At 43.7% G+C, this 17,350-nt stretch overlaps 2 protein-coding genes across 3 annotated transcripts in view; both read left to right on the top strand.

Annotated features, from left to right (window-relative positions):
* The window catches only part of Olfml1 (olfactomedin like 1), a 20,795-nt gene extending 11,581 nt beyond the window's left edge, over positions 1-9,214 (top strand). The window contains exon 3 of the mRNA XM_005351098.2: positions 8,280-9,214. Coding sequence (XP_005351155.1) covers positions 8,280-9,070 — 791 coding nt within the window. The 3' untranslated portion in view covers positions 9,071-9,214. The remainder of the gene's footprint in view (positions 1-8,279) is intronic.
* A 3,583-nt stretch (positions 9,215-12,797) lies between these two features.
* Positions 12,798-17,350, top strand: part of Ppfibp2 (PPFIA binding protein 2) — a 154,053-nt gene continuing 149,500 nt past the window's right edge. For both annotated transcript variants that reach the window (XM_026781536.1, XM_026781537.1), the window contains exon 1: positions 12,798-12,950. The gene's annotated coding sequence lies outside the window, so the exon portion shown is untranslated. The remainder of the gene's footprint in view (positions 12,951-17,350) is intronic.

Raw genomic sequence — 17,350 nt, 5'->3', positions numbered from 1 at the left:
CCACTGGCCAAAGAAAATTTCAATGCTGGCTCCAGGGTCCATCCTTCCTCTATAAACTCTAACTGCATCTAGATTGGGTTTTTGGTCTTGATGCTTATTTAAGCAGGAAGCAATCAAGATCAGCTTTTAGTAATGCAAACATATATGTCAGAACAGAGAACCTGTTGATTTATTGGTGAGGAAATGAAGCAGAACCACCAAGAATGCTACCAGCATTCAGGTTCCTATGAATAAGTTTCAGATGTTCACACAGTGAGACAAGATGGTGAGGAGAGAAGTAACATTTCCTTTATAGGAGTGTAGATGACTTTGTCTTCTATCCCAAAAGGTGAGAGAATGGCAATGTCACAGCTATCAATGGAGAACATGTCTATCCCTTTTTAATTTGCTAAGAAACTTATTTAAAAACAAACAAAACTCAACACTTAAGAGTACGTGTTACCAGGCGGTGGTGGTGCATGACTCGGGAGGTAGAGGCAGGTGAATCACTGTGAGTTTAAGGGTAGCTTGGTCTATAAGAGCTAGTTCCAAGACAGACTCCAAAGCTACAGAGAAACCCTGTCTCGAAAAACAAACAAAAAAGAGCACTCGTGCTTGTGAAGAGGGTTTAGTTTCCAGCACCCACATGATGGCTCACATTCATCTGTAACTCCAGTTCCAGAGAATCCCATGTCTTCTTCTGACCTCCAACGATGCAAAACATACATGTGGTGCATATGCATACATACAGGCAAAACACCCATAGACATAGAGCAAATATATCTAAAAAAAATTTAAATCAAGACATTGAAATCACTACATATATATGTATATATATTTATCAAGAGCCAACTCAGTCTACAAATGAGGAATAGATGGAGTCAAGGAGTTTACCATTATCCCTTGGAATTCTTGGGATGTCTCAATAGGAAGATACTTGATATAAACTGGCAGTTGTTTGAGATCAAAAATACCCCAGATGATGGGCCAGTTCCCTAGTTGGCCTCATAAATATTTTCCAGCTGCTATTCTCTCAAGCAGCACTTCTCAAGTATTCAGTCACGGAAACTCTTTTACCATCTTAAAACTTATTCAGGGCTCCAGAGAGGGCATGCTGAATTTCGTTACAGATACTGACCTTGCCACATTCACAATTAAGTTGGGAGGTTGTAGCCTGTTCCAGGTATTCTTCCAGAGAGAACACAAAGTAATGAATGAAACAGATGTGACAAAGTCTTGCATCACATTTACTTTCTATTGAAGATACTATGGCAGTAAATATGTCAGCAGATGAGTATATAATGCATCATAAAAGCATAACAGACACTCAAGGGAAGAAAATCTATTACAACAAGAGGTTATGGAGAGCTAGCTTCTTCTAGAAGACTATGCCAGAAGAAAGTTTGCCCATGCTGGAGTCCAGCTATAGGCACCCCGTGGTAAAAGCTGGTTGGACTCACATTCAAAGCTCAGACATCTTCCTGGCTTTCAGGAATTTTTCTAGTGTTTTCTGATTGTTGCTGGTGAATGACACACACCTATCACACACCTAGATAAGAAGATGCATGAATCAAATCTGGTTTATCATCATCACACAGTTGTTCCAATTTAACCAGTCAACTCCCTCCCCTTTCTAACTGTCTCTTGAATCCATGGCTGTCACTCTTTAGTATTTTGAAGCTGTACTACACTTACAAACTCAGTGCCTAACTTTTCTGTGTCTATCACCCCACCCTCAAGTCCCCACTCACAGCCACGTTTCCACCAGAGATGAACCAATGTCTCTAATAGTCAGATTGAGTCACAATAGAGGAACAAGTCTTACAGGTCCAGCAAGTGTTATTAATAAGGAAGAAAGTATTTTAAAAGATTCTAAGTGATATTTGTATATGAATTTCTTGAGAGGCCTTGGGCTAAATTCTACCCCAATTGCTTTTCTAAAATTTTGCCTATGAGGAACCACACATTCAATGTCTTGGTTTGCATGTGAAAATTTCGCATGTCATCGTTTCTGTTAAATAATTTGCATCTTAGTTCGACTCAAGTTTTTTTTATTTACTATTTCCAATCTTTGCTCAACTCTTTCTTCCTGTTAATTATCTGTTCACAGGAGAAACACATCAGGAAATTTTAATTTACATTTACTGGTACACTGGAAATGTATGCTCCCTAAATTTAAGAGAAATTTATATAATAGTAGAAGATTATCTCTGATAAAAAGATAGAGAGCACCTAGCCTAAAATCACAGCTTTAGGGCTGGCACAATGAAGACTGGATTGACAAAAGGAAGTTCAAAGACTGGGTTCCAGAGCCACCAGGTCTCCAATACCCAGTCCTGAGCTCCATCTGTATCTGAAGGACTAGGAGGAGTAGCAGAAAAACATGGGGGAAATTATTTTTTTCTTAAAGGTTTTTTAATATCTTAATAAAAAAAAATATGCATCTCCATGAGTTCTGCCTTAGAAGGGAGCTTAGAAAGAGAAGGAGGAATATGTATATATTCCTTCTATATTTTACTACTTTTAAATTTAATTTAATTTAAATTTATTTTTGAGATAGGCTTTCATTATATAGCCCAGGCTATCCTGGAACTCATAATGTAGCACAGTGGGCCTCTAATTTACTATGTAGGACAGACTGGCCTCAAACTTGTAATCTTCCTGGGTCTGCCTCCCAAGTGCTGAGTTTCTAAGCCTGCCCCTCCATAATTACTTCTCTTCTGTTTTTTTGTTTATTTGCATTTGGGGGGCAGGGTCTCGTGCCAGACTGGCATCCAAATTGCTGTATAGCTCAAGATGACCTTGAACTTCTAATTCTCCTGTTTTTACCTCTTGAATTATAGGCCTGTGTTACTACACCCAGTTTGATGCAGTGCTGGAATCCAACATAGGGTTTCACGCATACTAGGCAGATACTCTACCTACATATTCACATCCCTAGTCCCTGCTCTTCTGGACTGTGATTTCTTTTTCTTTTAAACATAAATTTTTATTGATTTTTAAAAGGAATTTCCCATCAATCATCCCTATCCCACTCACCTTCCAGTACCTCCATATCTGCCCTTCACCCTTGTAGCATTTGCCCTACAGAGGAAAATTTAATAACTAAATAAAAATATAAAGTAAAACGGAAACAACAACAATGAAAGCAAAACAAAAACAAACAAACCACCACTACCACAAAAACACCTCGCTCCCATGCCTTTTTCACCTCTCCATCACCTCTTCATTCATCTCGCTGGCACAGGGAGCTGCAGTGTGGCACACAGTAGACCCTTCTGTCCAAACAGCTTCACTTGCAAATTGAATCATTGGTCTGGTTTGAGGCCTCTGGCTTCTGGTACACCATTAATACTGGACCCTCATCGAAACTCCTCTTTGATACTTGGCTCCACAGGGCCAGTCCCTTTATGCACCCCAGCAGGTTATAGATGGGTAGATGTTGGGGTGGGCCAACTGAATGCCCTGGATATGTGCCTACATGGTAGCTGAGTCAATAGTCCAGCCTCTGGGATCATTCCCCTCAGGTGAAGGGTAGAGCCTGCTCTCCCACAACCGTGGTGAGATGTGGGACCAGCTATCATGAGTGTCAGGGCAGTTCTCCAATGAGGGGTGGGGCCAGCCCAGCATGACCCTTGAATGTCAACACACATGGTTCACATGTGCCTCTGTGGTAACATGGGCAACTGGCATCAACACAGATACCCCTCATGCCCCCATCCCTGTTGCAGCAGAACCAGGGACTCAGACATGGCCTTTGGCAACAGCTTGGGCCCATTCTTCACCATGGTAATAGTGCTACCCCAGTGGTAGCTCAGGCCACCCAGATCAGCAAGGCTCCAGGGGCATCATGGACCTTAGACACCAACATGGCCTCAGGCCCAGATGTCACCAAGCAGGGAACCAACAAAGATGTTTTCTTAAGAGACACATGTTCTTCATTCTAAGACACAGTCCTTACATAGCTTAGTTTCAAGTCTGTTCTTCCCTGGAAGGAGGGGCAGGCACTGTGAGGGCCACCTACTAGAAGTAGATGTCCTGTCACACTTGAGAGCCCATTGCCTTTACTGGTTTTTCTCTGGGCACACCAGTACACATAGTTCCCAACCCTTCCCACCACACACACTACTCTGCATCTGAGGCTGTTTGGGAGTGTCCTGGCTCCCAGCTCTGAGTTCAGAAGAACCCTTCATCACTGGCTAGCTGTATGATCTTTCCAAGAAGCTAATGCAATCCTTAATTTTGTTCACTTGGAAACTAGTGATTAAAATATATGTCATGGCTACTTACTATAAGAATCACATAAATTATTATAAAGTTATCCAGTACAGTACCAAATGGATTCTATGTATTTGTAACATATTTAATAATCTACTCAATTCTTGGACTTGTTCTTTAACATGGAATATCTTATGTGAATCTTTAGGGACCCACAGACCATCCTTGCTCTCCCCTGGACATTCATCCTATGGTTATTTACGAGCTTAAAGTCTCACCTACTTCTCAGTGGTCAGCCCAGGATCAGGGAAGAGCTTCACCTCAGCCAGGTCTAGCTGTGTTCAAGTAGAGATGGCACCCTGGCAGTCAGAGTGGCTGGTCCACTTCTTCCACACATTCCCTCTGCCCCCAATAGCTCAGTACGGCAGAGGCTCCTTGTGCCATGTGCTCCTGAGATGTTTAAAGTCCCTGGATGCCTTTCCTGTGTCGAGCTTCCTATAGTCAGGTCACCCATGACAATGTTGACACACGACAGCAAGCCATCATGCTGTCGGAGCTTGTTAGTAGGACATGGCGGCTGCTGGTAGCTAAGAGAGCTCCTGGTAGCTCTCCTCCAAATCTGGCCTCCATCATAGTATGAGCCAGGTGAGGCCATTGTGCCTCTACCTAAAGAGCTGACTTCCCAGGATTTGACTTTGTCCAGCTAAGCCTGTTCTCCATTTCATGTGTTCTCTTCAGAAAAACTGGGATTCATTTTTTTAAAATGAAATAATAGATTTGAAAGTATCTTAAAAGCTTTGAAGTGCTTTGTGAATGATTATTTACTTAAGATGGGTCTGTGGTCAGAACCCAGAAGTGCTAGACTGTTTAGACCCAGCAAAACATCTGAGATTTTTATTTTCTTCACTCAACTGCCATGTAGTGAATCCTCAAAGCATTGAATTAGGCCTTCAGGTACAATACTAAACGTGAAAATTAAGGCCCTGCTTCTTTTTTTGTTTGTTTTTGTTGTTTTTGTTGTTGTTGTTGTTGTTGTTGTTGTTGTTGTTGTTGTTGTTGGAGTCCTGTGAGGGGGGTAGACAGTAAGTTAGTAAAGAAACAGATAAAACAGTTAACAGTGTACTGAGTGATTTCAAGGAAAGAAGAAGCGCATTAAGGAAATAATATTCGAAGTGAAACTTGGCCAGATATGGTGGTGTAGACACACAATCCTAGTACTTATGAGTCCTAGACCATCCTGTGCTACGTAGTGAGTTGGGGGTATGCATGGGATTAATTAAAGAATGAATGGGAGCCAATCCACTGTGCAAAGTTCAAGGAAAAGAGTGTTTCGGGTAGAAGAATTCTAAGTGCAAGATTTCTGAGGCAAAAATAAATAAATTTGGCCCAGTCATAGAACATAAAGAAAACTATGTAATCACAACACAGTGAGCCACAAAGGAAGGGCCACATTGCCCAGTCTTGTAGGCCAGGCTAGAGGATTAGAATGCTATCTATTCTAAGTGTGATGGAGAAGGAGAAAAAGTTTAACATGTCTGAGCTCTCTTACTGCTTTGTGGAAAGTGCATGTAGATAGCAAGCAAGAATAAAATCAGGGAGACACATCAGACACATTTGTAGTTAACTACACAAGAAATTATGACTCATGGTTTCCAGGGGAAGAGTAGGTGCTAAGATATAGAGCTGAATATTTTTATTAAATTTTTCAAAAACATCTACTAGAATATATTAGATTAAAATTTTAATTTATTTAAAATTTTAATTAAAAATTAATATGCTTTGATAATTTGATACTTTTATATCTGAATGCATACAATGCATTTTGTTCATTTTCACTTCTATTATTCCCAACTCTTCCCATCTCAACTCAAGACATACTCCCTAACCACCTTCTTATGTCCTTTTAAAGTTATTATAACCCACCAACTCCATTTTGTACTGCCCATGCGCTCATGGATATAGAGCCGTCACTGGAGCATGAGTGAATCTACTAGGAACCACAGCCATAAAGAAAACTGGCATTCCCTCCCCTAGATACCATCCACTATCAATAGCTCTCCAGCTAGGAATGTAGCTCTTGACCCTAAGCACCCCCACCACCACAGCTGGGATATTGATCCGATTGATCTTATGTAGAGAGAGTGAGTGCAACTGCCCTGTCCAGTCCTGATGATAAGGTTTTCTTCCAGGCCTCCCTGACCCCTGGCTCTTGTAATCTTTCTGGACCCTCTTCTGTGGTAGTCCCTGAGCACTGAGGGGAGGGAGTATAAAATGGTTGTCCCCTTCACCACTGAGCACTCTCCAGACACTTACATTCTGCACATTGACCTGTTGTAAATTCACTGTCTCCTTCTGCACAAAGAAACTACTCTGATGACGTCTGAGAGCTGCATTAATGGTTGGGTATAGAGATATCAGCTTAGAAGGCAGTTTGAATCTATATCCATTTAGCAAAATAATAATAATAGGTTAACCATGGGCTCTTGGCTGCATTTACTGTGATCTATCAAAAAAACTCAAATTAGAACTGATGACCTACTTTTCCTGAAATGACCAGTAGTGCTGACCTCTTGAACATGGTCACAGTGATGATTTCAAGGGGCTAAGGTCATCTGGAAGATGGCATACTAAAAGGCAAGGTGGACAAAGCTTATCCCACCCAGTCTATATCCCACCAGACAAAACAAATCAATGTGTGCAGCTTAACCACAAAAGAGACTGTGAAACGTTGCTTCATGTGCAGTGAACTGAAATGGAATTAGAGGAGCACTGATCATGGTCTCTGCCACACTGTCAGATGAGAAACCGGAGAAACACACAGAAACAAAGATGGGAGAGAAAGCATCTTCAAGGAGGAGGAACTGATCAATGCTGTTATACTACAGAAGATGAATTCACATGCCCACATAACAGAGTGGCAGGAATTTTCATTTAGGAGTTCTTTGGTAGCATTACCAAGAACAGATTATGTTGTGCAGTAAGAGTGGGAGGTGAGAAAGCAAATATGGAAAATATAGACTGTTCTGTGGGAGAAGCTAAGGATGAAATGTTAGGAAATGTAAGAAAATATCCAGAGATTAACTGGTTGGAGATATTTATTTATTATTAAGACAGGATCTTACTATGTAGCCTTGGCTGGTCTGGAACTACTATCTAGACCAAACTGGTCTCAGAATCACGGAGAGTTGCCGATATCTGCCTCCAGAGTGCTGAGCATACACACCGTGTTCAACCATGAGATTTAAAAATAATAATATACAAGATGCGTAAAAGTTAAGACTAAGGGGCTTTTTATGAAAAAAATTAAATATTATAAGATGATTGAAGAATCTAGAAGTTAGGACTGGAGAGATGGTTCAGTGGTTAAGAGCACTGAGTGCTCTTCTAGAGGACCCAGGTTCAATTCCCAGCACCCACATAGCAGCTTATAACTATCTGTAACTCCAGGATTCAGCACCCTCACACAGATATACATATAAGCTAAAACACCAATAAAATAAAATAAATAATTTTAAAAAAGAATCTAGAAGCTAGGATAGAATGTGATCAAAGTACAATAACTATATTATTCCTGGAAAGGAGAAATTACACAGTTTCTTCTTTTGTAAAATATATATTTATGATTTATTTAACTTTATTTTATGTGCATTGGTGTGAAGGTGTTAGATCCCCTCGAACCGGATTTATAGACAATTGTGAGCTGCTATGTGGGTGCTAGGAATTGAACCCAGGTCCTCTGGAAGAGCAGCCAGTACTCTTAACTGTTGAGCCATCTCTGCAGCCCCCACACAGCTTCTTCTAAGAAGATTCTTCTACAATTAAAGGACAGGAAATGGAGGGAGTTCGTGTTAACAGTATTTAATTTTTCAAAGGAGTTTATGCCTGTTTTCCATTTTTTGCTCTAGGATTCTCCGAGGGAACCTCTTCTGCTAGAGACCATGGTATCATAGCAGAGAGGAGAGGATATTCTCTACTAGTATTAGATGCGAAGGGAATCAGGGTTCTTCAGGTGTGGTGAGTCTTCTAGAAGGTAGACGGTTCATGATCACACATAACTTGTCCCTTTTCTCCTGTCTGGCTAGGTTGTGACAACATGTTGATGAGTATAAAGTCTCTGAAAATAGTGAAGAAGATTATGGACCCAGATGGCTCTTGGATGAAAGATGCTGGTGGTAACTCTGCAAAGGTGTATATATTAATTGGATCCAGAAACAACACAGTTTGGGAATTTGCAAACTTGCGGGCATTCATGGAAGACAGCACCAAGTCTGGCCCCCGGAAGCTAATCTTACCACTTTCCTGGCAGGGAACAGGACAAGTGGTCTACAAAGGCTTTCTATTTTTTCACAATCAAGGAACTTCTAATGAGATAATTAAATATAATCTGCAGAAGAAGACTGTGGAGGATCGAATGCTTCTCCCAGGAGGGGCAGGCCGAGCACCCATCTATCAACACTCCCTATCCACCTACATTGACCTTGCTGTGGATGAACACGGTCTCTGGGCCATCCACTCAGGACCAGGTATCCAAGGCCATTTGGTTCTCACAAAAATTGAGCCAGACACTTTGGGAGTAGAGCACTCATGGGACACACCGTGCAGAAACCAGGATGCAGAAGCTTCGTTCCTCCTATGTGGAGTCCTCTATGTGGTCTACAGTTCTGGGGGCCAGGGCCCTCACCGTGTCACCTGTGTCTATGACCCACTGGGCACTGTTAGGGAGGAGCATCTGCCTAATTTGTTCTTCCCAAGGAGGCCAAGAAGTCACTCCATGATCCATTACAACCCCAGAGATAAGCAGCTGTATGCCTGGAATGAAGGCAATCAGATCATCTACAAACTCCAGACAAAGAAAAGGCTGCCTCTGAAGTAATGGATGGGAGTTTGGAGGGAGAGCTGTGTGGTTGGGGCCACGGTTCTTCCAGGATACTGAGGCCACAACCCCTTTACAGTGTAGTATCCCTCTAGAAATACACAGGGATAGCATCTAAAAGTTTAAATACATATTATTCCTTTGCCAAATGTCACTGCCTTGGGAATCTTTTGAGATCATAGATGAGGCCATCATTCTGACGTTTTGATGAATACCCCATCCTCGTCCAAATCTGGTGGGGCTAAGGCCTCCTTCATCTGATCTACTTCGTCCCAGTCTTTCCTAATTGCCTTTCAGCAGTTTCTCTGACTCTTTTCCTCTTTCAGCAATTAGGATCTTGCCACCCTGATACTCACTGATTTCTTCTTTGGTTTTCACTCAGGTTCTGTCCTCTTTCTCATATGCTTATAAATATTTTTTCATTGCCCAACTTCATTAGTTACTTTTGTTGTTGCTATGGCAAAATACCTGGCAAGAAGCAAATTAAGAGAGAAAAGATTTGTTTACTGACTTTTAACCAGGCACAGGGGTGCCTGCCTTCAGTCCTAGCACACAGGAAGCAGAGGAAGGTGGATCTCTGTGAGTTTGAGGTTGACCTGGTGTCTACAGTGTAAGTTCCAAGCCAATCAAGGCTAAAGAGTGAAACCTTATCAATAGATATAGTCCATCATGGTAGTCGGGAAAGTGAGGGGCATGGGACAGCTGTTCGTATTATATCTGAAATCAGGAAGCAAGGAGCAGACCAGATGTGGGGCTGCACTAAGAAATGTCATTGCTGGCCCAGGCCTCACTTCAGGGCCTGCGTCCAGCTAGGAACCAAACGTTCAAACACAGGAGCCTGTTCAGCTCATTTCACATTGAGGTCATAACACCCAGGAAGCACTATTTCTTATTAATGTTTAATGTTTATTTCCTCTAGCCTTGCCCTTCTGCCAAGCCAAGTGGATACAGTAACAAAGTAAAACCATTAGTAGAAGGATGTCACTTTCTAGCTACAAAGCTTTTGAACATCGTTTAATTCTCTTTTAACCTTTGTGGGTATGTACAAATCTTTATAGTTGCTAAGCCAGACATGAGAGTACAGGTAAGTTATTCAAAGTAGCAAACTAAAATATGTAAGAGCTAGAAAAGACTGCAAATACCAGTCTTTCCATCATCCAAGGAAGGAAGGATCAGTTATATACTTTTACCCACCTATCCTTAACCATTATGTCCATCAGTTCAGCCTAAAAAATAATAGTTTGCCCCTTAGGCAGTTATCATGTCTGCACAAGGTCTTCTCATAGGTCTTTCAAAGCCTGCTTTCTCCAGAAAACCAGCCTAAGGGTAAGGAGGAAACTCTAGCCTCATCTTGTCTTTCTGTTGCCTGCTTCTTTCTTCTTTCTTTAAAGACAATGAAAGTGAGGTTAAGCAAATATTTGGTTATATTTGCCTATATTACCTCAGCACAAAGCTTTCCAGGATTATCTGTGTTGGGCTTACTGTAAAATGTTCCCTAACTTACGGAGGCCCTTGGTAAATATACTTGTCTGGATGGAAACCAGGTAGCAGGCAAACAGCTTTGGCACAGCAGGCATGCCAGGCATCACAGAGGGTAGTTGAGAGGGGCATCTGCAAAGTGTTTTCCACATGTGTGTCCCATTTGACTGAGTCTAGGTCACAAGTGAGGCCTCAGTGCCAGCCCGTGTCATGTGCTAAGGTCTCTGCCTTCCCAGGTTGGTCACATGAGAAGGCTTGCTTTGTGTGCTTGCAGCTGTTTGTCTGCCTTTGCCAAGTCCAGGCTGGGATTACAGGCAGTGAAGGGAGACCCTCCCCCTTTCCACCGCCACCTCCACATACCATTTAAGTACATCTTTGGCAGAAAGGAATGACCCACAGTTCTGATGAGATGGCCCTGTGAGCCCAAATCTTATGCACAATAAGGCAGATATGAAAGAATAAACATGACGTAATCACTCCATGAATGAATCCAGGATCAATACTTGCTCTATGGGTAAAGTCACAATACCTACCTTACAAAGAAAGTGACCTACTCACCTTGAAGGATACCCAGCAGCGTTATCAAAGAAGTGAGTCCTGTATACATGGTTCCTTTGAGGTCAAGAGAATAGTTTGCATGTAGCGTGCTGTCTGGCTTCTATCTGGGAAGTGCTTGGAATCGACAGCCATGCAGGATATATATACCTATCCCAAACTGCTCACCCTGGCACACAGAATCCCCACAGGGAGGATATTTCTTTTAGGTGAAGAAATGTTCTCCAGGAAGGACCTATTCATTGCTACTTTCCCTAACAGCATGCAGGAGCTGGAACACCTGTTTCGGTATCTTTCACACATGTGCTTTTCAGCTCTAGGCTGCCTGGATTGAAATGAGGATTGATGATGTCTCCATGAGCCACATCACGGGTTAGTACATTGTAGCACATGAGAATCAGCTGGAGCTTTAAGAACCCTACTATTCAGCCTATACTTCCCAATGCCATTAAACCAGACCCTCTGGAGCTGGGAGGAAAGCATCTGTCTTTTTAAAGCTCCTTTCCCAACTGCATCTAAGTTTGAGAAAGCCAATTTCATGCAACATTTTGCAAAAATAATTGCATGCTTCTGAGAAAATATGAGCAGTTTCTGGGGGCCTTAGGCTGCACGTGGGATTTGGAACTGCCCACTAAGGCACGTGAACTCATGTGAACTGCGCAGGCAGGCTCTGTCTCCAAAGGCCTCTCAGCTATTTTAAGGAAGTGAAAAAACCAAAGGGTATCTATCCTGCTGTGACACACGTCTCAGGGGCCCCAGGTTTTCGACGCTGGCTTTGCCTTTGCTCTGCTGCTGGCCAGGTCCCTGCACTGCTTGTACACCTGTTTGCCAGAGTGCTTATGTTTTGTTCACATGTGCAACCCTCTGGCCACACCAGTAATTTTAGACGACCAGGGTTGAGGAAAAAAAAAAGTCATGTCCTGTAGAATCTGTCAACACTCGGGTGTAAGCAAATGGATTCAGCTTAGGAGCAACTCCTGCCAGAGTCCCTGGTGTCCTTGCCCTCTGAGGACCTAGAGATTTTAAGCAGCTAAACTAAGCAGCCGGCCCCTGGAGGCCCCAGAAGGGCAAGCACCTGTGATACAATCACAGGCCTGTACACCGGAGGTAGGTGTTGGGACTCAGTCTCCAGGGCACAGTCTTTGGGATTTGAAAAATCCAGCCCCCATGGGCAGACACCACCATAGTTTTCTTTGGCTTTCTGGCACCTGACCTTGCTGGACACAGGAAGGGTTATTTACGACGATACAGGACACCAGAGCTTTTCGTAGGTTGTCAGCCACTAGAGGTCATGAGAAGTTGCGTGTGTGTGTGTGTGTGTGTCTGTGTGTGTGTGTGTGTGTGTCTGTGTGTGTGCGCGCGCGTGCATGCGTCCTGGGATCAGTGCTGACAGACTGCAGAAGCTCAGGAGACCTGGAGACCTGAGTTGGTGGGGTAGGAGGGAAGTGCCTAGGGGAGAGTCCGAGGTGCAACCAGCGGGTTGGACCCAGGAGAGGCGTGGTCTCATGGGAGGGGCGGAGCGCTGCCTGGGGGCGGGGCTGACGAGCAAGTGGAACTGGAACTGTGGCTCTTGGGTCCCAGCGGGCCACCGCGGAGAGGGAGGCGGGGTGACAGAGGGGCGGTCCTAGGGAAAGGCTCCAACAGCCAGAGAGCCTCACTCCCCGACGAGCCGTCACGTGGGCGCCGGACCGGGTCGGTGCTGGCAGGTCGGCTGGTTGGTTGGCAGTTGATCCTTGGGCCAGTGGCCTGTTGCTGAATTCTCTGCTCTTATGTTGGAAGGTGAGAGGGACACGGGAGCGACAGCACACCTGAGCCTCCGGGAGAGAAGCAGCGCTCAGGCATCCAGGTCAGTGGACTCTCCTGGCCCCGGCTCACCGCTATCCCGAGAACTGAGCGCGCCCAGATCCAAGAGACACATGGGTAGTTTGGAGGTTCGCGGGCCTTTAACCTCCGAACGTTTTCAAGACCTGGGGACCCACTTATTTGGCTGGGAGATTGAGAGAAGAGTGTAACTCCGGTGGATTTGCTTGCGTTCCCCACCCCACCCTGCTCCGAATCTGCCATCAGCCCCGCGCTTCTACAGGTGCTGGAGTGGTCCCGGGATACTGGGGTGCTCTGATAGCTCATAGTTCCAGGCAATTATGTCTCAGCTTGGTGCCCCATGAGAGCAGCAGTGGCGTCAGCTGGAGAGCCCAGGGTGGTGAGGAAGTTGAGGGCGGTTCACTCAGGTTACTCTCCCTGTTCTATAGAGTTTTGGTCCTCAGCGCTTTGGCCAGGAGCAGTTCTGTACACCAATTACTAAGTGCAACAGGCGTCCCAAATGCTCAAGGCATGGAGTCGCTGTAGAACGGGGTTGGGATGTCAGGGATACTTTTATTTTAAAAACTGGCTTCTCCCTCCTTCCATCCTTACTCCAGACCCATAGTTTTCCCTCCGATCAAAATAGGGTTTTTTGTTTAAAAACAAGCACTTCCAAGGTTCTGGTCAAATATTCATTCAACTCTTCCTTTTAGGCCATTGAGATACTTATATGCATCAGTCTTCCTCTTCCATATTTTGGTCTTAATCCTATCAGTCTTCATCTTTCGGTCCTGAACTGATTATACAACAGATTGTTGTGTTTATAAGATTACCGTGTATTTTGTGACATTAAATACTCAACTACAGGAAGAAAGTCAACCACAGACCTAATTAACCTACAGTCTTGGATTACTGTTGGTATATCAAAAATGTTATCTGATTAGGAATTATTTCTTCACCTTGGGAGAACCAGCCTGTTCATATTCTATTTACATTCATATTTAAATGACTTTAAAGTGGAATATTATTAAGGCTTTTGCTATTATTTTCACTTGGTATTTTATTTAATGCTAGTGGTGATGGAGACTGGTGAATTAATTTAGGACCAGGTGAATGCCAGGTCAGCAAGAGCTCTCTACCACTGAGCAACAACTCCAGCCTTCACATAATATTACTTTGAGATTTGGTTATGGGCCAATTTTAGTTTATTGCTACTAGTTGAGACAGGCTCAATGCTACCATGAGTTGATGTAACTAAGGTACATAAGATAGCTGTACTGTTTTTGTTATTGTTTTTGGTTTTTTTGAGACAGGGTTTCTCTGTGTAGCTTTGTAGCCTGTCCTGGAACTAGTTCTTGTCGACCAGGCTGGCCTTGAACTCACAGAGGTCCCCCTACTGTCTCCAGAGTGCTGGGATTAAAGGTGTGCGCCACCCCACACCCAGCTTAGATGATTTTAATTAAGAGTAAGTCGATATTGTAAGTGATACATGTCAGAGTGGCAGGAGAAGATGGGAACAAACTTGTAGAAATTTTAGTTTTTCCTTTTTTCATCAGAATAAGGAAAATCTGGGATAGTTTTAAGAAGGATCAATCTATGTGAGTTATGACACAGGAAGACATTAGGGGTGGCTCCAAAAAAGTCACCTTGGTCCTTCTTGGTTCCTGGTCTGAGTGGCCGATAAAACAAAACAACACACAAAATGAATGGTCCCAGCTGGCACCTGAGGCAGGTGCGAGGCTTTGGGCATCAATGCTTGGGTAAGCAGATACTGACTTGTGGTCAGCTGAGCTTATCAAAGTTAGGAACCTTGAACCTTGACCTTCCCAACTCCCAGACGGACAGCATTTCAGTAAACATTTGTGGAGTGAGTGGTCAAAAGGTACTGTCGATCAGCACTCTTCAAACACAAGCCTGACAGTCACCTGATGCTCTTCAGATGTGAGTCAGGGCTAGATCCTGACATTCGGTGATTTGAACCTGAAACTCTCCTGTCTGTAGCAAGAATTCAAAGTAGTGATCTACAAACCTGTGCACCTCTGAAGGCCTTGTGGACATGCCTGGGGGAGTTTTCCCAACTATTCAGGTTAGGTAGGTCCTAGGCAGGTAACAGTCAGGTGGGATAGGCTACTGGACTTGGCCTTGCTTGGAGGACCAGAGTAGGGAGAGCAGTTTGGAGACTAGCAGGCCTGTTGAGGTGAACGTGAGGGGAGTAAAGTGTGAGCAGACAGGATGAGTCTTTAGGACCAGGGCCAAGGAGTAAGGGTGTCAGCCCCATATGTCTCAATCATACTGATCTGGCAGAATAAGACTCTAGGAAAAGGAACCATTTTTGGAGAATTCTACTTAAATTTTGGATGCAAGGAGAGGTGTGCTGCTTAGACGATAATACAAAATACAAACGGCAGCTAGTTTGTATTTGTCCATAAGGCCTTCTTTCCCTCCTGAAATACAGATCTGTTCACAATTCATTCCCGTTTCAAATCCCCTCATCGAGCTCCCACTGCAAATATGAGAAGGAAGAATGACTGCAAGCACCAGTGACACTTAAACAGTAAAGCTCCACATTTTATGCCTTCGTGGGAGATAGGACGGTCACCCCTTAATGTTCACAAAACTAAAACTAAAACTCTGGCCTTGGGTTTTCCTGAGTCACTGTTTTTCTTGTTTCCTTTTTCCTAGGAGAAGTTCCAGTTCCTTTGCCCTTTGCTATCCTAGTATCTTGTTTTGTTTTGCTTGAAGGCACCTGTGTGTGTTTATTTTTGGCATCTAGAGGAGGTGAGCTCTGTCCCTTTATAAAATCTTAAAGGGCAGTCTGATGAGCAGTCTGTTAGTGGCTCGCTCCAGGGACTGTTATTATCTCCGATACTTGGGATAAAAAGCCCTAGAGGAAATGGGTACCCTAAAGCAACCTGCTGAGCTATCCGCTGACTGAGATCTCCAGAAGGCCTCAGACTTCAGAGGCATTCAGACTCTGCAGCAAATAGAAAATTTCTCCGGACCTTAACGTCATTGGTTTGGTGCTCCTTGGTAATTCTTGCTTTCATTTCCTCTCTTGTGTTCTGTGCACGTTTATGCACGCGAGAGCTAAGCATTCATTGTGCACAATGTCTTTTATTAACCTCCATTTTATATAGTAACCTTGTACTTACCTCTGCATGTCTGTAACACATCTGTAGATATAGGTAGGATAAGATTACCTTTCTGATAAGATAAACTATAATGTTCTTGTGAACTTTTAGGCTAATTCTTTTTCTAAATCTCTCTACACTGTTGCCCCAAACTGAGGAGCTAGACTGTCTCTTTCCTTTTTGCCTCTCTGTTTGAGGAGACTATGCTTCTTAGATTATAATCTTTGGACAATGATTTTTGCACGGCTGTGAGTCTGAAATACAAATCTGATCATGATCCTCTTCTTCTTAAAATTTCCTGGTGGATCCCTTAATGGAAGATCTGAGAAGAGTAAATCTAAAAAGAATAGATGCAGTGTCCAAACACTGACTAAGCCCTGTAGATTATATAGCTCTATGCGAGATATGACAGTTGCCTCTCCCTGGAGGTACCAGTTGTCTGTGCTCTGCAGGTGGTGAGAACCCTAGAAACCCCTCACTCTTTTTACTAATGTCATATGTGAATTACAATAGAAACTGCTCTCTGCAATGTTCCTTCCATCTCTCTGTCCATCCTCTGAACACAGCTACAGCAACTTTTGTATGAGACACAATACTGAACAGTTATCAGAAAGTGTTATTAGCAAGTGTTTCCCCTGTTTTGGGTCCCGTTGGCTGGCAGGTTTAGCTTCTGTAAAGAGGGAAAGGAGCAGGTAGTTTTGTGAGAGAGAAGGGGAGAAATGGGAACAAGTTCAAAGACAGGAAGGGCAGACTCAAGGAAGAATGGCTCAGTGGCTAGAATCATGGGGTGTGGTAGGGTGTTGTATGACTCTCCTGGGGAAATGGAACAGTTGTCTATTCCACCCAGATGCTGATGACACACTAAAGAAAGGATTCCACCCAAGCCTAGCTTGGTGAACCAATGGATTATTTGAGGGTTTACTGATAGGAGTGTGGGTGACTTAGGGCAGCTACATCCTTTAGTGTGGGTGCGCATGCAGGAAGGCTGCACCCCTGGAGCTCCTTGCTCAACTTGCAGGCAGCACAACTAGATAGTCTCTTCTTCAGCAATTATTTAATGTTTTATACCTGAGGGTGGGGCTTATGTGTCCTGTAACTTTCCCAACCGAGACTCCCAAGTACCCCCTAGGTAAGTTTCACCAGCTTCCTGTTCCTCCAGGGGGGGAAGTGTTTCCCTTCAGTGGAAATGGCTCTACATCCTGGGAACATCTGGAGAGGATAGGCTGGAGCTCAGGAAGGGAAAAGATTGTGGAAGGTTCTGAAGGTTGGAGCTAAAGAGTTAAATTTGGCCTGTATGATCATACACACACACACA

Source organism: Microtus ochrogaster, chromosome 8 (assembly GCF_000317375.1).
Source record: "Microtus ochrogaster isolate Prairie Vole_2 chromosome 8, MicOch1.0, whole genome shotgun sequence".
NCBI classification, from domain to species: domain Eukaryota; kingdom Metazoa; phylum Chordata; class Mammalia; order Rodentia; family Cricetidae; genus Microtus; species Microtus ochrogaster.
Note: the sequence above shows the minus strand (reverse complement) of the source record. Positions and strands in the feature narration are given on the sequence as shown.